Source organism: Labeo rohita, chromosome 10, assembly GCF_022985175.1.
Source record: "Labeo rohita strain BAU-BD-2019 chromosome 10, IGBB_LRoh.1.0, whole genome shotgun sequence".
Taxonomy (NCBI): domain Eukaryota; kingdom Metazoa; phylum Chordata; class Actinopteri; order Cypriniformes; family Cyprinidae; genus Labeo; species Labeo rohita.
This window is the reverse complement of record NC_066878.1, coordinates 24,279,349-24,303,388: the sequence shown is the minus strand read 5'-3', so window position 1 is coordinate 24,303,388 and position 24,040 is coordinate 24,279,349. Positions and strand designations below refer to the sequence as shown.

General features: G+C 37.7%; 2 protein-coding genes across 3 annotated transcripts; both read right to left on the bottom strand.

The window, feature by feature from the left end:
* Positions 1-22: 22 nt before the first annotated feature.
* On the bottom strand, positions 23-13,162 carry riox2 (ribosomal oxygenase 2). The gene is made up of 10 exons (XM_051120932.1): positions 11,566-13,162; positions 9,828-10,267; positions 9,634-9,753; positions 6,251-6,379; positions 6,062-6,165; positions 5,447-5,549; positions 5,192-5,360; positions 5,026-5,114; positions 411-533; positions 23-326 (listed from the first exon to the last, which is right to left on the bottom strand). The coding sequence occupies exons 2-10, from the start codon at positions 10,263-10,265 to the stop codon at positions 165-167; spliced, it is 1,437 nt and encodes a 478-aa protein (XP_050976889.1). The 5' UTR covers positions 10,266-10,267; positions 11,566-13,162; the 3' UTR covers positions 23-164.
* A 135-nt stretch (positions 13,163-13,297) lies between these two features.
* Positions 13,298-17,807, bottom strand: tiprl (TIP41, TOR signaling pathway regulator-like (S. cerevisiae)). 2 transcript variants are annotated; one of them, XM_051120936.1, is made up of 8 exons: positions 17,622-17,807; positions 17,255-17,368; positions 16,112-16,291; positions 15,943-16,042; positions 15,739-15,870; positions 15,565-15,660; positions 15,408-15,470; positions 13,298-13,599 (listed from the first exon to the last, which is right to left on the bottom strand). In XM_051120936.1, exons 1-8 carry the CDS (start codon positions 17,636-17,638, stop codon positions 13,477-13,479), a joined length of 825 nt encoding a protein of 274 aa, XP_050976893.1. In that variant the 5' UTR covers positions 17,639-17,807; the 3' UTR covers positions 13,298-13,476. The 2 variants fall into 2 exon arrangements, with proteins under 2 accessions (XP_050976893.1, XP_050976894.1); XM_051120937.1 differs by having other exon boundaries at positions 17,255-17,387; positions 17,622-17,801.
* Between the last annotated feature and the right edge of the window lie 6,233 nt (positions 17,808-24,040).

The window sequence follows — 24,040 nt, the reverse complement described above, 5'->3', positions numbered from 1 at the left end:
TACACAATATTTCACACAGGGCTTGGATAATGACACTTGTTTTATTTAGCTACAGTTAGTCACAATAAGATGTTCATAGCCGCTGCTGATGAAGACGGATGCTGTAGAGCTGCAGCGTCATTCACGAGGAGGATGAACATGAGCTGCAGCACATGAGCCAATCTTTAAGGCGTTTGGCAGACCTGCAGTAGTCCTTCACTCCACAGACCCAGCAGCAACCCCACTTTATCTTCATCCTGCAGGAGCTGCAGCTGCACAGCCGGGATGCGCTCGCCGCTCAGCAGCTGTTTCAGAGCAGCCAGATGAGACGAGGGGAAGCGCAGACCCTGAAACCGAAGAAGCTCAGCGTGAGAACAATGCGACTGGACAATCAAGACAAATGAGCACTGTTCGTCTGAGGGCTGACGGACCTGCGAGACGACATCTTCTTCATCATCCTCCTCATCCTCCTCATCAGATGTTCCCATCATGTGCGTTTCTCTCTTGTTCTTTAAAGAATGCAACACAAACACAACCAGCTCTGTGGCCTCGTCCTGATACGAGAGATGAATACAGTTAGAGCCTGCTATATATATATATATATATATATTTATTATATATATATATATATATATATATATATATTATATATGTATGTGTGTGTGTGTGTGTGTGTGTGTGTGTGTGTATGCACACTACTGCCCAAAAGATTACAAACACAAAACAATATTGGGTAGCACAACTGTTTCCAACATTAAAAATAACAATGATTTCTAAACGATCATGTGACACTAAAGACGAGTAATGATGCTGAAAATTCAGCTTTGAACACACAAATAAACTACATTTAACGGATGTTATATTGTAGAAATATTTAACTGTTTTTACTTTCATTTTGATATAAATACACATTCAAATACATGTATACATATATACACGTGTATATATGTATACATATATACACGTGTATATATATATATATATATACACGCATGTAAGTTTATAAAGGTATGTATAATGTATATATATATGTCTATATATATATCTTTATACACGTGTGTGTGTGTATGTATGTGTATGTCATATACACACATACACACATATATATATATACACAAATATATACATGTATGTATATGTACACACATGTATGTAGGTATATATGTAAAGGTATGTATGTATATATATATATATATGTATGTAGACATACATATACACACATATATAGACATTCATACATAAATACCTTTATACACATACATATGTTTTTTTTAGGTATGTCTATATATAAACACGTGTATGTATGTGTATGAAGGTATGTATGTATGTATGTATGTATATATATATATATACACACACACACAACCATATACATACATAACCTAACCCTATTCATACAGGCATATATATAGACATACATACCTTAATACACATACACACGATATATATACACATACATACGTACGTGTGTGTGTGTGTGTATATAGACATACATAAATACATATAGACATACTTGTGTTTGTATATATATATATATATATATATATATATATATACACACACACACGTATGTATGCGTATAAAGGTATGTATATGTATGTATGCATGTATGTATATATGTATGTATGTATATATATATACACACACACACACACACATATATACATACATACATACATAATATATAACCTAACCCTATTCATACAGGCATATATATAGACATACATACCTTAATACACACACATACATACATTATATATATATATGTATGTATATATATATATATATATATATATATATATATATACACACACACACACACACACACACACACACACATACATGCATACATATATATACATATGAAGAGTTCAGATGCAAAAGCCTCTAAATCGATCTGATGTTTTTCTTTAAAATGAGCATTTGTTTCTGGCTACTTTGTGTAGGTTTCTATGTAAGTACTGGTACTTCTGATTGGACTGAGGCTGGAATTTAGTGAGTTTGAAGTAAAAGTATTTGATGGACGTATAATATGTGTCAGGAGCATTCACTCACTATCATCATCTCATTTTTGACCGAAAGACCTCTTCATATACATATTAACATATATACACATACAATATATACAATATATATATATATATATATATATATATACACACACACACAACCGCTCAAAAGTTTGGGATCAGTAAGGTTTTTTATGTTTTTCTTATGAAAAATGTTTGTTATGCTCATCAAGGCTGTATTCATTTGATTAAAAATAAATTTTAAAAATTTATTATTGTGAAATATTACAATGTAAATGCTTTCTATATTAATATACATTAAAATGTAATTTATTTCTGTAATTAAAGAATTTTCAGAATCATTATTCCAGTCTTCAGTGTCACATGATCCTTCAGAAATCATTCTAATATGCTGATTTATTAATGTTGAACAAAGTTGTGTTACTTAATATTTTTTTGGAACCTGAGATACTTTTTTTCTGGATTCTTTCATCCATAAAAGGTTAAAAACAACAGCATTTATATAAAATAGAAAGGTTTTCTAACAATATACACTACTGTTCAAAAGTTTGGTGTCTGTCTGTTTCTACTGTTTCTTTTATTGAAAGAAATTAATACTTTTATTCACCACGGATTTCTGAAGGATCATGTGACACTTAAGACTGGAGTAACAGCTGATGAAAATTCAGATTTGCATCACAGGAATAAATTATATTTGAACGTATATTCAAATAAAACCCATTATTTTATATTGTAATGACATTTTGCAATATTAATGTTTTTTCTGTCTTGATGAACAGAAGAGACTTCTTTAAAAACATTACTGAGTCTTACAGATCCCAAACTTATGAGCGGCAGTGCGTGTGTGTGAGTGTGTATGTATGTATGTACATATACATACATATACACATATATACAAATACACACACACACACACACACACATACATATATTCATACATTCATACATACATACATACATACATATACAGGCGCTGGTCATATAATTAGAATATCTTCAAAAAGTTGATTTATTTCACTAATTCCATTCAAGAAGTGAAACCTGTATAATGTATACATTCATTCCACACAGACTGATATATTTCAAGTATTTATTTCTTTTCATTTTGATGATTATAACTGACAACTAATGAAAACCCCAAATTCAGTATCTCAGAAAATTACAATATTGTGAAAAGGTTCAGTATTGAAGACACCTGGTGCCACACTCTAATCAGCTAATGAACTCAAAACACCTGCAAAGGCCTTTAAATGGTCTCTCAGTCTAGTTCTGTAGGCGACACAATCATGGGGAAGACTGCTGATTTGACAGTTGTCCAAAAGACGACCACTGACACCTTGCACAATGACACAAAAGGTCATTGCAAAAGAGGCTGGATGTTCACAGAGCTCTGTGTCCAAGCACATTAATAGAGAGGCGAAGGGAAGGAAAAGATGTGGTAGAAAAAAAAATGTACAAGCAATAGGGATAACCGCACCCTGGAGAGAATTGTGAAACAAAACCCATTCAAAAATGTGGGGGAGATTCACAAAGAGTGGACTGCAGCTGGAGTCAGTGCTTCAAGAACCACTACACACAGACGTCTGCAAGACATGGGTTTTAGCTGTCACATTCCTTGTGTCAAGCCACTCTTGAACAACAGACAGCGTCAGAAGCGTCTCGCCTGGATTAAAAACCGCTAAAAGGACTGGACTGCTGCTGAGTGGTCCAAAGTTATGTTCTCTGATGAAAGTAAATTTTGCATCTCCTTTGGAAATCAGGGTCCCGGAGTCTGGAGGAAGAGAGGAGAGGCACAGAATCCACATTGCTTGAGGTCCAGTGTAAAGTTTCCACAGTCGGTGATGGTTTGGGGTGCCATGTCATCTGCTGGTGTTGGTCCACTGTGTTTTCTGAGGTCCAAGGTCAACGCAGCTGTATACCAGGACGTTTTAGAGCACTTCATGCTTCCTGCTGCTGACCAACTTTATGGAGATGCAGATTTCATTTTCCAACAGGACTCGGCACCTGCACACAGTGCCAAAGCTACCAGTACCTGGTTTAAGGACCATGGTATCCCTGTTCCTAATTGGCCAGCAAACTCGCCTGACCTGAACCCCATAGAAAATCTATGGGGTATTGTGAAGAGGAAGATGCGATATGCCAGACCCAACAATGCAGAAGAGCTGAAGGCCACTATCAGAGCAACCTGGGCTCTCATAACACCTGAGCAGTGCCACAGACGGATCGACTCCATGCCGCGCCGCATTGCTGCAGTAATTCAGGCAAAAGGAGCCCCGACTAACTATAGAATGCTGTACATGCTCATACTTTTCATGTTCATACTTTTCAGTTGGCCAAGATTTCTAAAAATCCTTTCTTTGTATTGGTCTTAAGTAATATTCTAATTTTCTGAGATACTGAATTTGGGGTTTTCATTAGTTGTCAGTTATAATCAACAAAATTAAAAGAAATAAACACTTGAAATATATCAGTCTGTGTGGAATGAATGTATACATTATACAAGTTTCACTTCTTGAATGGAATTAGTGAAATAAATCAACTTTTTGAAGATATTCTAATTATATGACCAGCACCTGTATATGTATGTACGTGTATATATATATATATATATATATATATATACACACACACACACATACATACATACACACACACACATTTTTTAAGACACAAACAATGTAAGACACTTAGCAATGCATATACTAATTAAAAAATTAAGTTTGATATATGTACGTTAGAAAATTTACAAAATATCTTCATGGAACCGGATCTTTACTTAATATCCTAATGATTTTTGGTATAAAAGAAAAATCAATAATTTTTACCCAAACAATGTATCGTTGGCTATTGCTACAAATATACCCGTGTAATACTTAAATACTTAAAGACTGGTTTTGTGGACCAGAGTTACACACACACACACACACACATACATACATACATACATACATACATACATACATATATATATATATATATATATATATATATATACAAAGGTGTGTAGGTCTCTTACAGTGTTGTCTTGACTGGGCTCCACCGTTAGAAGAAGATGCTCTTTGAACCGGATACACACCGTGTCCTCTAGCGACGGCAGTTTCCCAGCTGGAAGAGAAAGCCAATCATTGGTGACAGACATCGGCAGTACGTCAAACAGGCTACAACAGGCCCGTGAGGCTCACCGGGTTCGAGTTCGGCCTGGTCCAGCAGGTACGGTGGCAGTCTGTGGGAGATGAAGTCTCGTTTCATAGCAGTGGAGCGCAACTCGTGATCGTCCTGCTCAAGACCATCGGCCAGGCGGCGCAGAAACTCACACACCCGCTTAGTAACATTGGGACCGAAACCGGGAGCCTGATATATGAGAAAACACGCATACACATGCTGTTAGTCCGTGTACAGTCTGTGTTAGTGTGCTGATGGTAAATTGCTGTGCTCACCGTTAGGAGGTTACGAGGCAGTCCGGATCGCATCTCACGGTCTCGGCTCATGCAGTCGAACACGCAGCCGGGAATCACGTCCAGCATGAAGTCGCCCCACGACCTGAAACACAAGCAGTTCACATCTGAACCCCACTGTCAGTTTGACCCACGTCGAGGTTATTTTCTGATCCCACTGACAGATATTTGTTCTTGTTTAAATTGTAAACTCATAAACTGGTTTTGTTCAGTTTCTCAGAAAACAAGACTTCACAGCTTCATGTTGCATCTCAAGGTTATGTGTCTTGATTTAAGGATGTTTAGATATTTGTACTGGGAAACAAGTCAAAAATACTGAGGAAGAGATTTTTTTTTTGTGCAGTGCGTGTAACATTTAATGCCATGAGCTTTGCTCTGATTTAAGGCTTTAATTTCTGGACAGGTGCATTAAAACTTGTTAAGACCCAGAGAAACCATTTCTCATAATGTGACTTATGCTGAGTTGTACTGAATATAATGAGGGCGAATTTGACTCGCACCATGAAGATCATACTAACAGAACACAAGGGTTAATCGAACGCTTTCACAGAGTCTGCGCGTCTGTGTGTCACACGTAACCCGAGCGCAGACACGTACGTATTTTGGTAGGTGCTGAGCGTGAGGTGAGTGGATCGCTCCACGCCGGCCGGTGTGTCCGCCTGATGGATGGTTCCTCTGGGGAAATACAGCAGGTCTCCAGGCTAGAAGAACAGCAGCAGATTCATGTATTAAAACACAAGAGACATTCACCCGTCTTCACATCTCGTCTCTTTTTCAGTCACAAACCTGCAGGATGAAGTCGTGTGTCGGGGGACCAATGCGGTCCTCGGGCTCCAGGCTGTACTCGCGGGCCAGAGGGACGGTGGGCTGATAAAGCCTCCAGTGTTTCTGTCCCTCCAGCTGAAGGATCAGCACCTAAACAGACACCAGCAAAACACACAAAGGTCAGTTGGTGCACTGGAGGGTCAGACAGGGTCACGTGACCCAGACATTAATGTTTTCTCTAGACCAGAGACGGCACAAAATCTCATCTCAACACTTCTGTCATTTCATTGGAATATCAGCACTTGTTAGATTCAGTCAAAACACTTTTGAGGTTAACCGACAGAATTGGGGTCTGGGGAAAATAGATTTGTCTAGTGTTTGTCTGACATGACTAGTGTTTGTGAACTAGTGTTAGTGAACTAGTGTTTGTCTGACAGAACTAGTGTTAGTGAACCAGTGTTTGTGAACTAGTGTTTGTCTGACAGAACTAGTGTTTGTCTGACAGAACTAGTGTTTGTCTAACAGAACTAGTGTTTGTGAACTAGTGTTTGTCTGACAGGACTAGTGTTTGTTTGACAGAACTAGTGTTAGTGAACTAGTGTTTGTCTAACAGAACTAGTGTTTGTCTAACAGAACTAGTGTTTGTCTGACATAAATAGTGTTTGTTTGACAGAACTAGTGTTAGTGAACTAGTGTTTGTCTGACAGAACTAGTGTTTGTCTGACAGAACTAGTGTTTGTCTAACAGAACTAGTGTTTGTCTGACAGAACTAGTGTTTGTCTAACAGAACTAGTGTTTGTCTAACAGAACTAGTGTTGTTTGACAGAACTAGTGTTTGTCTGACAGGACTAGTGTTAGTGAACTAGTGTTTGTCTAACAGAACTAGTGTTTGTTTGACAGAACTAGTGTTAGTGAACTAGTGTTTGTCTGACAGGACTAGTGTTTGTCTAACAGAACTAATGTTTGTCTGACAGGAAGTGTTAACTGTTTTGTCTGAACTAGTGTTAACTGTCTAAACTAGTGTTTGTCTAACAGAACTAGTGTTTGTCTAGTGTTTGTCTGACAGAACTAATGTTTTTGTCTGACAGAACTAGTGTTTGTGTGTTTGTCTGACAGAACTAGTGTTTGTCTGACAGGACTAGAACTAGTGTTTGTCTAACAGAACTAGTGTTTGTTGTTTGTCTAACAGAACTAGTGTTTGTGAACTAACTAGTGTTTGTGAACTAGTGTTTGTCTGACAGAACTAGTGTTTGTGAACTAGTGTTTGTCTAATAGAACTAGTGTTTGTTTGACAGAACTAGTGTTAGTGAACTAGTGTTTGTCTGACAGAACTAGTGTTAGTCTAACAGAACTAGTGTTTGTCTGACAGGACTAGTGTTAGTGAACTAGTGTTTGTCTGACAGGACTAGTGTTAGTGAACTAGTGTTTGTCTGACAGAACTAGTGTTTGTCTGACAGAACTAGTGTTTGTCTAACAGAACTAGTGTTTGTCTAACAGAACTAGTGTTAGTGAACTAGTGTTTGTCTAACAGAACTAGTGTTTGTTTGACAGAACTAGTGTTTGTGAACTAGTGTTTGTCTGACAGAACTAGTGTTTGTGAACTAGTGTTTGTCTGACAGGACTAGTGTTTGTGAACTAGTGTTTGTCTGACAGAACTAGTGTTTGTGAACTAGTGTTTGTCTAACAGAACTAATGTTTGTGAACTAGTGTTTGTCTGACAGGTTTGTGACTAGTGTTTGTCTGACTGGTGTTTGTCTGACAGGACTAGTGTTAGTGAACTAGTGTTTGTCTGACAAAACTAGTGTTAGTCTGACAGAACTAGTGTTTGTCTAACAGAACTAGTGTTTGTCTAACAGAACTAGTGTTTGTCTAACAGAACTAATGTTTGTCTGACAGGACTAGTGTTTGTGAACTAGTGTTTGTCTAACAGAACTAGTGTTTGTTTCTAACAGAACTAGTGTTTGTCTAACAGAACTAGTGTTTGTCTGACAGAACTGTTTGTCTGTTTTTGTCTGACAGGACTAGTGTTTGTGAACTAGTGTTTGTCTAACAGAACTAGTGTTTGTGAACTAGTGTTTGTCTGACAGGACTAGTGTTTGTGAACTGGTGTTTGTCTAACAGAACTGGTGTTTGTCTAACAGAACTAGTGTTTGTGAACTAGTGTTTGTCTAACAGAACTAATGTTTGTCTAACAGAACTGGTGTTTGTCTAACAGAACTAGTGTTTGTGAACTAGTGTTTGTCTAACAGAACTAATGTTTGTCTAACAGAACTGGTGTTTGTCTAACAGAACTAGTGTTTGTCTAACAGAACTGGTGTTTGTCTAACAGAACTAGTGTTTGTGAACTAGTGTTTGTCTGACAGGACTAGTGTTTGTGAACTGGTGTTTGTCTGACAGAACTAGTGTTTGTGAACTAGTGTTTGTGAACTAGTGTTTGTCTGACAGGACTAGTGTTTGTGAACTGGTGTTTGTCTAACAGAACTAGTGTTTGTCTAACAGAACTAGTGTTTGTCTAACAGAACTAGTGTTTGTGAACTAGTGTTTGTCTGACAGGACTAGTGTTTGTGAACTGGTGTTTGTCTGACAGAACTAGTGTTTCTAAACTAGTGTTTGTCTAACAGAACTAATGTTTGTGAACTAGTGTTTGTCTGACAGGACTAGTGTTTGTGAACTGGTGTTTGTCTGACAGGACTAGTGTTTGTGAACTGGTGTTTGTCTAACAGAACTAGTGTTTGTCTAACAGAACTGGTGTTTGTCTAACAGAACTAGTGTTTGTCTAACAGAACTAGTGTTTGTGAACTAGTGTTTGTCTGACAGGACTAGTGTTTGTGAACTGGTGTTTGTCTGACAGAACTAGTGTTTCTGAACTAGTGTTTGTCTAACAGAACTAATGTTTGTGAACTAGTGTTTGTCTGAAGGACTAGTGTTTGTGAACTGGTGTTTGTCTAACAGAACTAGTGTTTGTCTAACAGAACTGGTGTTTGTCTAACAGAACTAGTGTTTGTGAACTAGTGTTTGTCTGACAGGACTAGTGTTTGTGAACTGGTGTTTGTCTGACAGAACTAGTGTTTCTAAACTAGTGTTTGTCTAACAGAACTAGTGTTTGTGAACTAGTGTTTGTCTGACAGGACTAGTGTTTGTGAACTGGTGTTTGTCTGACAGGACTAGTGTTTGTGAACTGGTGTTTGTCTAACAGAACTAGTGTTTGTCTAACAGAACTAGTGTTTGTGAACTAGTGTTTGTCTGACAGGACTAGTGTTTGTGAACTGGTGTTTGTCTGACAAAACTAGTGTTTCTAAACTAGTGTTTGTCTAACAGAACTAATGTTTGTCTAACAGAACTGGTGTTTGTCTAACAGAACTAGTGATTGTCAACTAATGTTAGTGAACGAGCGGAGCACAGACCTCCACATCATCGTAGTGCGGCGGGAGGCCCTGTGAGGCCTGAGGAGTGATGTAGATGTTGGATCCGACCAGCGAGCCGAAGAAACACTCCAACCGCTCCTGAATGCGCCACAGCTCATCCTGCGAACACATGAAGATCACCGTCAGCTCCCTGACAAACGCCGCGGCTCAGTCGTCCTCTCTGCCCGTCTGACCTTAAACCTCTGTGGCTGGTGCAGCTGTATGGTGGCTCTCCTCTCCTCCAAGTCCTTCTTCAGCTGGTTGAACTTCACTTTCCCTGCTTTATTCAGTACCTTCTTCTTGCCGTCCACACAGCGGCAGACGTTGAGGTCCGTGGCGTATCGCAGGCCACGAGCGCAGAGCTGCTTCACGTCTGACAGCTGGAACAGAGAGCCGTAATAAGAGGCCAGATCCGGATCGGACCGGTGCAGGACTAACGGCTTCTGCTCCCAATAGTGCTGGAAGAACTCGTCCAGCCCGACCGGACTGATCAGACTCTGGAAGAAATCACGCGGCGAGTCGAAGCACAGAGGAGCGGAGCCGTTCACCACCTTCATCTGCTTGACGGGCACATCCTCCTCCTCTTCCTCCTGTCCATCACGCTGCTTTGCTCTTCTGCCTTTATTTGGCATTTCTGTGAAGAAAAGATGCTCTAAACATCATTACAAAACAGATAGTTCCGCTCCTTGATTCTGATTGGTTGAGCCACGTTCAAAGCTGTTGTAAATTACTCTACAAACGTCTTTGTTTATGTCTGCGTGCTGCTCGGCAAGCATAACCGTTTCTGAGGAACTACATTGTTTGGTGAAAGAATAATGTTTTTATTAATATAATCACACTTTTTTTTTGCTCCGTTTTAGTTTGAGAAACCTTACTACGTATATGGAGTAACCGTTTTATAAAAGCAATAAGCTGCGGTTTACAGAGAATTTATAACCCCTTCACTGTAAACCACAGCTTCCTGGGGCTTATTGCTTTCATTTGTTCTTCATCCCAAACATTAGAATATGAAAGTAACTTTCACTGCACCTTTAGATCACACTGTGGAACAGGGCTGTTCTGCTCTGATTTACAAGACAGAAATACTGATGAAGATATTTATTTAGCAGTGCATGAAACATTTAATGCCATGACTTTTTGAATTTACAACCTGCTTTGATTTAAGAGATTTTAAGGCCTTGATTTGTGGAAGGAAGACCTGCTGAAGGCAAGGATAATCTTTGAAGAGAAGATCTGGCCCGTCCTGCCACATCATTGGAGCACATCTTCATTTCTAATTGACCTTTGTTTTAACACTCTTTGTTCTATTTTTGCGCTTAAATTCTGAGAAGTGGATTTTAATACCTTTGGATGTATTGCAAACATTTACTTCAAGTCTGAGCTATGTATTCTTTGAGTTAGGGTTGCTGATACAGAAAGATGAAATAAATTAATTAAACGAGGCTTGACTGAGCATTTAACGTTAGTTATAGGGGAAAAACGCCAACACGTGAAAATAGGAGTGGTAGAGAAGGGGAAAAGTGGATGTACAAACATTTAAATTGTCATTTTAAAACGCATCGTCCCTGTCAAACTAAATTACAAAATGCAACTGATGATTAGACATTTTGTCACTACTTTAATCTCGGGACAAAACTGCCAATATAAACCTGACAATGTAAATAATTGTTTTTCCTTACCGATTCAAAAATATATAGGATATAAATAATGGCAAATTTCGATTTTTTTTTTAAACCTGTTTTTCGAAAAACACGTTTAGTATTCCCCATATTCTCAAGAGAATTTCTCAACAAACAAACGTAAAGACAACTATATTAACACATGTATTAAATGAATTTAAGATTCTACACATGGTCGCCATCATAAACTACATGCGAGAAAATAACGCATTAGTTTAACAGTCGCGATTCTGCTAAACATGCAGTGACTTACCGACACAAACACACGTGCACGGAGCCCTGTGTCACATTTAAAGCGCTCCGGGTAAAAACCTTCAAAAAGAGTTCCCAGATTATTGACACAAACCACAATCATCAAGCCAGTTGTTTAAAAGGAAAATAATAGGATTCTGAATTCGGATTAGATCACAAAATTCAATCTTGGTTTAGATCTGGATTAAATCCTCAGTTTGTGTTGTTCAGAGCGTTTTAGTAAGAATTCTTTTGATAGAAGGGATACTTCAGATTAAAAAAAAGTATTATTCTGATCCCAGCAGAAGGGTGAATTTCAGGAATAAAAATGTATTAAAACTGGTCAAAAACACAACATTCCTAACATGTAATAATCCCCTAATCCCCAAAACAGCTATCAAAATACCAAAGGGTTTTTTTTTTTCTACTTTTTACTACGTTAGCACAATAATTAGCGATGGGCTAGTCAAAAGTAGTTATTTGTGTATATGCAATGCAAAACTACAGTCCAAAACATTGGCATTCCCCGCCATGTCATTTTTTTTTGTCGTTTTTTTTTTCATCACCATGTCCCTTCAGAGCCTCCGTAGAGCACTAGCAATCCAGACTAGAAAATCTGATAACGTGTGTATCTGGATCAGGGTGATGTAATCCAGTTTTGCTTTGAAAAACCGACCCATAAGTAAGATGGGTTACCACATCCTGGATAGCAAAACAAATCCAGATCACTCTGATCCAGATTCGACTTTTTGAACAACTGGCCCCTGGAGTTACTACAGTTCTTCTCGCTTGCTAACACACAATTCATAAAACAATTCACTCTTTTCTCAATGGTATAAGCACAATCACCATCATCTTAAAATAAACATATTCTCTTCTGTTATCGTCAAACTTTAACCTCAGATGACACGCAAGAAAAAAACCCAAATACACAGACTGACACTGCCTAGAGAAAACTAGTGAGATCGGCTGACAAAAACCTCTAACTGGGAGATACCGTAAAAAAATGAGTTTGAGGAAAAATTCATTTTCCCCTCACACTACCGTGAAGAGACCTGAAACACACTGAGAAACTTCAACACGATGAACTGAATATGAAACGCAACAACACAGCACACCGCCAATTCACGTACAGTAACAGAACGCGTTTACAGTTTTGAGAAATGTGACCCTGGAGCACAAAACCAGTCTGAAGTATCACGGGTATATTTGTAGCAATAGCCAACAATACACTGTATGGGTCAAAACGATAAATTTTTCTTTTAGGAAAAATCAAAAATCATTAGGATATTAAGTAAAGATCATGTTCCATGAAGATATTTTATAAATTCCCTACCATAAATATATCAAAAACTTCTTGATTAGTAATATGCATTAAGAATTTCATTTGGACAACTTTAAAGGTGATTTTCTCAATATTTCGTTTTTTTTGCACCCTCAGATTCCAGATTTACAAGTAGTTGCATCTCGACCAAATATTGTCTTAAGTATTGTCCCAGTAAACCATACATCAATGGAAAGCTTATTTATTCAGATTTCAGATGATGTATAAATCTATATTTCAAAAAATTGACCCTTATGACTGGTTTTGTGGTCCAGGGTGACAAATGTGTCTTTGTTTAGAGAACTGAAGGTTGTGAAATTGTGACAACCGATTCAGTTACAGTGTTAGCGATAGAGAAAAACTGAAGTGGAAGCGGTTTCAGTAATCGTTCATTCTCATCACCTCTAGACATATTTCTGAATCCAGCAGAATCATTTGAAGGATTTTAATGAAATCTTCCCCAGTGACACCCAGATCAAATAAGCATCACATTGAGAAATGTACAGCGTTCAGCATTAGTGTCTGTGAGACGGCAGCTCCGCGCCGAGACGTTTGACGCTCACGCTCCACGGCTCCGGGTTCGAGTCTTTAGCGTGCGCTCTGCTCGCGTCACTCTGTTGATTCTGCGTGCGTCGCTCTCTCTGGAAACTCCAGTTTCTCGCACTCGATGAGTTTGAGCGGCAGGTGCTGGGCGATTTCATTGGGGTCTGTGTAAACGGCTGGAGGAACGTGCTGCGGAGTCAAGAAAAGACACTCAGTGACGCAGGAGGAATCGCTCACAGACAAACCCCTCAAACCCCTGCTGCTGCTCACCTCACACTCAAACATGACTCATTTATTCATGCTTTTCTTTCAATGAAATGAATGTACTATAATGTAGTTCCATAATGATTTTTACTTAACCCCTTAAGCGTCACCGGCCCACCTGTGTTTTTTTCATCGTCTTTCTTCTCGATCACATATTTTAGAACTCATCATAAACACGATTTGAAAGCTTAAAACCTCAAAATTCATCCTGTGAAAACCATTTTGCGTTACCATGGAAATGGTACTTTGACTCTTTTAGTGGGCGGCGTCAAGTGTCATATTACGAAATGTGTTTTAAAAACAAAACAAAAAATACATCTGGAGCCTCATATTTGTGGTTATTTCGTGGTAGAAGAACAACACACCGATATTTAGACATTTTTGACAGAAAAGTTCATTTACTCAAAGGAGTTTTAACGGCACCCGGTGGCTGTTTGTGGTAAAACACCCCCTTTTTTTTCAAAATTGGAACATCATTTATTTGGACATAAGGCTTTATTTTATTTAATTTTATAGCAATTTTGGATTCAGAATAATAGTATAAATTAATACAAATATTTTGTACATATTTATTTTATATTTATACTTCTATAATTTTTTGATACTTTTATATTTTGAAATAATAGGTACAGACAGACCAACCTCAGGTCTGTATTCCAAGGCGTTCATAAATTATAGCAATTTAAGTTTAGATTAGTGCACTTTCATGTCTAAAAAATTTTTACTGCCTATTTGTCAACTACCCCTATGCATATGAAAAATAATGTGATCATCAGCACTAAACCGCATAGAAATGAAAACCGCCTAATGTTAATGAGTGAAATGTCAATCCAGGAAGTAGTAAAAGCCTGTGTCAACCTCAGGAGTGATGGAAGTGATCTACTGCATCTTTGCTTTGATAATAGTACTGAATATGATGCAGATGTAGCATTTGATCAAATGTGATTTTCTCAGCTGTTACCTTTTTTATGAAACCAACCAACATTTGTGTGTTGATTAAAAAAAATGAAGCCAGAATAAAACTGATTTGTTTTGTTTAAAAATAGAGGGTCTGTTCTTTATTTTGATGTATTGCATGTTTAGACATTCATACAAAAAAAAAAAAAAAAAAAAAAAAAAAAAAAAAAAAAAAAAATCAAAAATGCTGACGGTGGCTGGCAACTCGGTTCAAAAATGCTGGTGGGGAAAGAGGTAATAACTTTTTCGAGAATAGACCTAAAAAATACATTTTTTTAAACTGCTGAAAATCTAAATGTTTTGGAGCGGAGACTTAAGTTTAGTCTCTTTTCAAAGAATCCACTAGGCAGATTACTGAGGTGGAAAAAAGTAAAAGTAAAAAAAAAAACAAACAAAAAAAAAGTTTACCGTTATGAAAAATACTTTGATATGAAAATCTTTTACAAAAGATGTTTTACTCTAAAGCTGGACGAAAATCAAAGCCATAAATCTAAATCAGTTGTGCTCCAAAATCTGATATTTTGAAATGATATCTTGAAATTTTATATTTCAAAAAAAGAGTTTGTAGCAAACGTTTCCACTAGATGGGTTAGGGTAAGCGGCAATTTTTCAGTAAGTGTGGCTATTTTTTTTTCAGGACCATTTTATCTTTTCAAATCATGTTCATGATTGTTTCATGCCATTCTGATGAAGTAAAACGGTCTAAAAAAACATACACATACAAACGGTTCTGCCAGAAATGACTGAAGAGCAGCAGAGGTGAACGTCTCACTCACCTGGAGGTCTGACATTTGACTTTCACGAGTGCTGAATTCTCGAAGCATGTGGTTTTTTCCCGCCTGTTTAAAGTAGTGCAGAGCAATGAGGTTTAGGATACGATCAAATCATACGGTATTTGCCGTTTTCTCCATCGGGCAAGCAGGTCGAACTTGCCTCGTGATACAGACGTGTGTCGTTTATCCTGATCATCACGCCGTCCACTCGCAAGAAGAACCGCAGCAGGAGGAAGAAACTGGTGGGCATCACTCTCTGAAAGAAGCAAACATCATATTTCACACGGCAGCCCGCGACGGCGCAAATCGAGAAGACGAATCAGATGAAACTCACGATTTTCACATTGATCATAGACACGCCGTGATCGTGCAGCTCGTCCTCGAACAGCAGCACGTCCTCGAAGAACTTGATCTGTTCTCGCGCTCTCAGCTTCTCCATGTCGATGCGCTCGGCGGTGGGCGTCACCTGTTCACAAGCGCTGTCGGTCAGTCCGAGAGATCAGCGCTCGGCTGGCGTAAGTGTTAAAGCGCACAATACCTTCATCTGCGTGTGCTCCCCGAGCAAAGTGCCCCTGTAATCTGTGGTGTAGGTCCAGTCGTAGCGTTTCACCACCTCTTTGGAAGCCTCCGACTCGGCCCTGCGCAGACACCAATCAAAGCATCTCACCAGGTCACAGCGAATAACACGGCGTTTCAAGCGCATTTACCTGCTTTCCTGCCACTCCTGTGCACAAGCCACTTTCACGGAGTCTTGCAAGTTGTTGACACGTTTAAGAGCGTCGATGGCGTTGAATTCGATACCGAATCCGTCGGCGTGCTGAATGCGCAGCACGTTGTCGCCGAACAGCATCTCTGGCAGAGCCGGCATGTTCATGGTCTCTGCTAACCTGCGACAGAATCAGACTGGAAACTTCAGTCATAAAGGTTTTGTCGTAAAATTGTGAAATATGTTTACTGTTTCAAATAACTGTTTGCTATTCCTTTTTTTCAGGATTCTTTGATTAGAAAGATCCAAAGATCAGCATTTATCTGAAACAAAAAGCTTTTGTAACATTATACTCTATACCATTCCAAAGCTTAGAGTCAGTTTTTGGGTGATAATGATGTACTTCTATTTAGCAAGGATGCTTTAAATTGATCACAAAGTGATGATAAAGGCATTTATAATATTTTTAAAGGTTTCCATTTCAGATAAATGCTGTTCTTCTGAACTTTCGATTCATCAAAGAGACCTGAAAAACATCAGTTGTTTTCAACATAATAATAATAATAATAATAATAATAAAAAAAATGCTTTTTAAGCAGCAAATCAGAATATTAGAATGATTTCTGAAGGATCGTGAGACTGGAGTAATGATGTAATAAATTGAGCTTTGAAATCACAGGAATAAATTACATTTTAAAATATATTCAAACCGAAAACAGTCGTTAAACATTAAAAATGTTTCAAACTTTTTGCTGTATTTTTGATCAAATAAACGCAGGCTTGGTGAGCAGAAGCGACTTCTTTAAAAACAAATTTGACTGTTCACAAACTTCAGACTGGTACTGTAAATCACTGACATGAGGAAACATTTGCACCCAAACAAAACAAATCCTGTACCCTTTATACTTTTTTTTTTTTTTTTTTTTTTGACTTCAGGAATAATCTGCCAAGCGTCTTCACTCCAGAGCACTCATGATTTATTGGATATTGTATTTGTAGATCTATTCTCAAAAAGTGGCGAACAGGTAAGAAATGCATTGTAATTCAGAAATATAATTCATCACCACAGAATCCCCTAAAGTACCGTCCGACTCAAGTGTAGTACATGAATTAGTTTGAAATCCGAAGCTGCAGCGGTTTTTACCTCTCGATGTCTTTAGATTTCATGATGTGAGTCTTGGCCGCGGTCACAGTCCAGGGCCCGAAACTAAAGTCCTGTTTACTGCTCTGAAACCCGTGAGAAATCACTGAAGACATCCTGCAGAACAACACCACACCTGAGCAACAACACACAGAATCAGCACAGGTGAATCTCTCGTACTGCAGCTGTTCATGTACAGAAACGCAGTGTTTATATTTATACTGTGGACTCGAGTCAAGACGCGCTCGCTTGAACAGTCTTTAGTTGGTCCAAAACTGGTACACATACATCAGTTTCTTCAAAGCTGTTGAAAACACAGCAGTAAAAATTAATAAACACAAAGCTGAACACAAACATCATCAAGTCTCACCTCGAATCCGTTTCCATGTATCTACGGAGCGCAACCTCGAATTCGTCCCGACGTCGAGCGAGCAGTAACTGCCGATAGTTCCGCCTGTGATAGTGACGATGGTGGTTTAGTTGAAGAATAATATATATAGTAATAACCGATTACATGTAACCTGGATTACGCAATCAAATTGTATTAATGCAATAAAGGCACAGATCCGTTATACTGACACACATCCAGGATTGTTAGCTTGTGATCGAGGGCGTTTCTAGGATTTGAAAACGTCAGGGGCTAATGGTGGTGGGCGGGGCTCACATCATGCACTCACGTGAGATTTAAGCCGGCCTCACACTACAGGATTTTAGCCCGATTTTGGCCGGATTTTGCCCTCCTGAGAATCGGAGCAAAAATCGTGTCGAGCACCTCGATCGGTCCCGATGTTCGGCACGGATTATCTGGTAATGCGAGACGTTCACAGATCGAATCTTGCACCTCCCGATCTGCTCGCACACAAATCGGGACCGCCCCGATCACATCAAACATGATATTCACAGTGTTGGGAAGGTTACTTTGGAAATGTAATAGGTTACAGATTACAAGTTACTTGATTTAAAATGTAATAAGTAGTGTAACTTTTCAATTACTTTATTAAAGTAATGTAACATTACTTTTAATTACTTTTTGATTACTTTTCTAAATTTCTAATTTTTCAACTGTTAATCATTTTGAAACATTTAAACCAGGCAGAGTGAACCTTACAGTAGCACTCAACACTGATTACTGTCAGACTTTCAAAACCCTTTATCACTTGAATTAAGATTATAATAAGTAATAATATACATCTTTATTTTGCGATAACAACTGGCTGAATGTACATTATCTCACTTATTACACAGCTGCTTGATAGATTATTTAGATGTTTTGTGTCAAAATAATTAGAGTTGAAATATTTGAATGAAAAGCTTCCATGGAGAAATCAGGGATACAGTGCAGTCATACCACTTTTCTTACACAACATTTCACCACATAAATAATTAAGTAGTAGTACTAGTTTGTTAGTTATCTTATAATCCATTACAGTGTACAAAAAAAAAAAAAAATGGCAGCAGCTGCGTTTGTATAAAACAATACAGCAAGTCCACCATACCAGGATGACAGAATTAAGAAACTGTCCACATAATATTGAATTAAGATTTAATATTTTATTAGCAAACCAAACACAAAGCTTCCGCCAAGAAAAATGATCAAGCATATAGCACTGACTTAAGTTGCCCCGAATGAGTCTGAGCTGTGTAATAATTTAATTTAAAGCACAGCCACCACAAATTCAGACTTTTTTTTTTTTTTTACATATATCTTTGGGCTTTTTATACCTTTTATTGTGATAGGACATTAGAGAGATGACAGAAGAGAGCTGGGCGGAGAGAGGGGAGCGGGATCTGCAAAGGACCTCGAGACGGGTTCGAACTCGGGTCACTGCGCTATATGGCATAACAAGACCATAACAAATAACATCATAACAAGAAATAGTTTAATAGCTATGATACTGGGTTTGAAATCAAATGTTTGCATAATTATGACAGAAAACACTAGCATCTAACAATGCCTTGGAAAAAACAATCTTAAAAAATAAAGTTTATGCATAAACCCAAATAGGAAATAAAACAGTTATTGAATAAGCATGTGTCCTATTCTGTGTCCTAAACTCCTGAAACATTGGTGTCTCATTTTAGAGCAGTCAATGCAATTTAAAATAAGTCAATTAAATCTGTAAGTGGGTGTGTGAAAAAATTCAGATGTAATCCCCTTTGTAATCACTGACATTTTTCAAAAGTAGCTGTAGTTTAGTTACATATTTTTTCTCAGTAACTGTAACTAATTACAATTACATTTATTTTGTAATTAAATTACATAATTCCGTTACATGTAACTAGTTACTCCGCAACACTGGATATTCAGGATTTTAAATCAGGATGATCACAGCTGTGATTACGTCAGTACTTTCACAACAGCCAATGCGCGACCGCAAAACAGCTGCTGTACGGTCCATTGGTTAGTGGAGATGGAGGAAACTGCTTCTTATGTTTTTGTAGTAACACTGTCTGTATATGTTGAAAACATACCACAACCGCATAGAGCAAGGAAAGCAATGCTCCATGTGGCCCGAGTCCGACCCGAGCCTATCTTTCTTCCCCTTCTCCCAAAACAGCTTGCTTAGGTGTCGATCTTCCCATCCCTAAAGGTAAGCAACAGGCTTCTATCCAAGGATTATTGGGAAAAAATATTTAGCGCCTCAGAATGTTATACCGATATATCTGATGGAAATGCCATTTATCCACAAAATTTCTCATGTGTCAAATCATTTTACGATTAACTTTAGCGCATCAATTCTATATCGATAGTTCAAGTGTCGCAAAAATTTGTTTGGAAACGTTCTTTGTAGATAAAAGGGGCTTTACAAATAAATGTGGTGCTCACCTTAAATATAAGAGTAAGACATTATTCGAAACTGTTTTAAATATTTCTTTTATTTGTGTACATTCGAAATAATAAAAAAAAACATTGCTTAAAATAAAGGAAACTATCAGGATTCTCAAGAGCGCATCACAAAAATAAAACAAAATTCTGCATATAGGCTGCTACTTGTTGTACTTTTTTTCCATTTTGTCGTCAATTGATTAATTATTTAAAAAATATATTCGCATATAAGCCTATTTATTTCTTTTACATATAGCTTTATTTTGTTTTTCACTATTGGCAGAAGCGCTGCAGGTGCGTGTTGTGACCATGTGAATCTTCATGTTCTGTTGTTTCTGCTGCTTTTTGTGTGTATAAAATTAATCCCTGGAAAACAGGTATTTTTAATGGGTCACAGCCACATAATTTAAGGAAAAGGAAAGGACGGGAGGCCAAGCATGGTGACCCATACTCGGAATTTGTGCTCTGCATTTAACCCATCCAACACACACACACCCACCCCAGGGAGCAGTTGCTCAAGGGACTCACCTCAGTCGTGGTATTGAGGGTGGAGAGAGCGCTGTTTTTTTTTACTCCCCCCAACTTCAATCCCTGCCGGACCTGGGACTCGAACCCGCGACCTTTCAGTTACAAGCCCAACTCCCGGTGCAATAAAATGATGTAGGAAAACCTACAACGCATAGGGGAGCGCGGGGCAAAACCTAACGCGGGGTTAGTTGTAACACACTGTCACGTAACATGGAAGGAATGGGCGAACGAAGATGACGGTTCAAGATAAAGTCTTTATTATAATCCACAGATCGTTTCCAAACAGGTAAATCCACAGGCTGAGTAGCATAGACATTGATATTGACATTCACATAGACGAGACCGGACGACAAACACAGAACTGAATGCAGCTTATAAAGACAGGTGATAACGATGAACAAGTCGCGTACGGGCACAGGTGAAACAAGGTTAACTAATGATGACTAAACGACGACAGGAAACAGGAACGAACAAATATGGGCACAGGAGGGAGAAACCAACATAAACAGTCCACAGGGGTGTGACATTCACGTGGTTTAATTATTTCCACACATGCTAGCATAACCAAATTTATGGTATTTACTAGTTGGCATAGCAACACTATACAGAGAGAAAAAAGTGCGCCAAAATTCAAAAGCCTTTTGAAGATATCACTGAATATTTATTTACCATAGTAAACGTAAATTTTTGGCTGAAGTAAATTTTTCATCTCAGTTTTTAGTATTTATTTAAAATGAGACAAATCTGCCATTATTTTAATATCCAATCTGTTATTCATCAGTTTAGATAGTTTATTAGTTTATTGATGCCTCGCAAACCAGCAGAAGACACTAACCAAATTTAAATTCCAGTCCCACTGATGGGGAATATTGTAACACTGCGTTACAATCTGCCTCACTGTTATTAAACTATGCTATTCTATGACATTAGCGAGGCCATTTTTACTATTTACTTTTATGGATTTTAATAAGAAACCGCAAGAAACGGGTGGATAAATACTGACAGTCGATGTTTAATGTTCATAAATTATTATTTCAAGAAATGTAACGCATTTTGGCTCGTTTATGTGTCTCCTGTTCTATTTAGAGCTGTGTTTGGAGGGAGGGGGAGTGTTTTCTGAATGTTTAATCTATTTGTGCACATTGTTTGAATTATACTGTATAGCTGTGTTTTGCGATCAGAGCCACACCACGCATGGTTGCGATGTGTTTATTGTGAAACTCAAAAATTAGATTACCTTTAATTCTTAAAAAACGGCATTTTTTTATTTGAAAAAGTTAATCATTTTATTTTGACGAAATAATTCAGTTTGTCGTGTGTATTTTTTTGATTCGATCAGAGAACATTTTAAGCTGTCATATGGTCATGTTACAACGTGCCCCTCACTTGTTACAATGTACCCCACAACGGGGCATGTTGTCACATTTTACTTCCTTTCTTTTGAGGTAAATAACGAAAATCCTATGCACTGTAATTATGAAACAACGCCACATATTTGTACTAGACAAGTGTGGAATTAACCTGGATAAAACATTATACTCGGAACCCCACGTGGATTTACACAAACTGAGAAATTCAAAAAATGTTAGGCTGTGCCCCGCACTCCCCTATTCTCTAGTCTCTGAAAATATTGCCAAAAAATAAAAAGACACATGGAAACGTGGTGTCTTTAAATTCGTCCTTTTTTGCACATTTGTTGTAAAGTGTCACGTTAGAGTTGTAGCTGTTTAGCCACTTTTGTCCTAATGAATGGTTGAAAACCTAATTTCAAGGTTGTGCCTCATATCCTTATCCGTCGCTGTTAGTTTTCATTCATGCTCTGTTTTCTGAAGGCGAGAAAATAACAACGCTTGATATTTTAAAGTGACATGATAATAAGAGAGGATGTAGCCTTTATAATAGGTCATATATATACAGGGTGGGCCATTTATATGGATACATCACACATCAAACTTATTGGGAATTTCACAAGAAAAACAATGGTGTGCTTGGTTTTAACGTAACTTTATTCTTTCATGAGTTATTTACAAGTTTCTGACCACTTATAATGTGCCACAAACAGGACGTTAATATCACCAACCATTCCCATTTTATTAAGGTGTATCCATATAAATGGCCCACCCTGTATATATATATATATATATATATATATAATATATATATAATAGTTAAATCGTATAGTGCATGAACTGATTAAAATGGAAAGATAACTTTTTAATTTTGAACATATAATGCCTAAGTATTGTACAATTTTTGGATTTGCCTGTTGTGTGAATACTTCATTCGTGTTACAAATAGCTGCTTAAGACACGCATTTAATGTCAGTGGAATATTCTGAGAGGCAGAGGGATACAATTTAAAGCCGCGGTCACACTAGACTTTTAGCATCATGCCTTTTTTAGCGGGGTTAAGTTGGTTTTGTTTTCGATATTCGTGACACATTCAGCGATAAACGCCAATAACTTTAAAACGACTTGCCCTAAAAAAGTCTAAACGGCGTGACCGCCAAAAGGGCAAAGCTGATCATGTTTCACAGCCTTCATTTTCAGTATTTTCGCTCTATATAATGAGCACTGCCCCGCACAAGCCGTCACAATGTGGATGAAGCCGGGAGAGCTCGCTCTCAGCGGAGCGTTCAGTAAGGGACCGTGGGGAAAGTGCAAGTTTTCTTCGTTTTTTGCTGTAGCTCAGTGGGCGGTGTTTTTGTAATAGCTTCTTTGCCTTTTGCCTGTCAAAACAGGTACAGCACAGGTCAAGGAGTCAGTACAGAATAATAGAGAATATCCCAGAGGACAGTGGAAGTAAGATAAGGATGAAAATATAATACGTTCTTAATATCAGCTATTTTTAATTTGATTTTTATGATTTGCCTATATTGCTAATAGGTTTCTGCATATATGTAACTACTGTTATTCTTCCACCTCCTACAATATGTTTTATTGTTATTATATTGTAATATTATTGCTTTTAATAACTGAACTGATATAAATAGCATAACAAATTAAAAAAACACATTATTACATATTGTCAGCTGTGGCTTTATGTCCCATTTTTCTCCTTTGTTCCATGATGTCAGGTAAATATTTTTTTTAATAAAACTGAATTTTATTAAAACAAAAGGATTTCAATTTTAGCATCAAATTAAAACAATAAAAAGAATCATAAAAAAAAAAAAATCAAGATAATGTTTTCCATAATGCATGCATGAAAGGGTTAAAGGGCCTATAGACATGAGACCAGTGTCAATCAATAGAGAGGGACAGTGGACATTTTTCACAACTTTACGTTTTACTCCTACTGGTAGAAAAGGGAATTGCATGTCCAAAATTAATTTCCTTTTTGTAATAACTTTTGTCAGCAGGATCATAGAGACATGAGACTAGTGTCAGTCAATAGAGGGGGACAGTGGCCATCTTTCACAACCTTCCATTTTA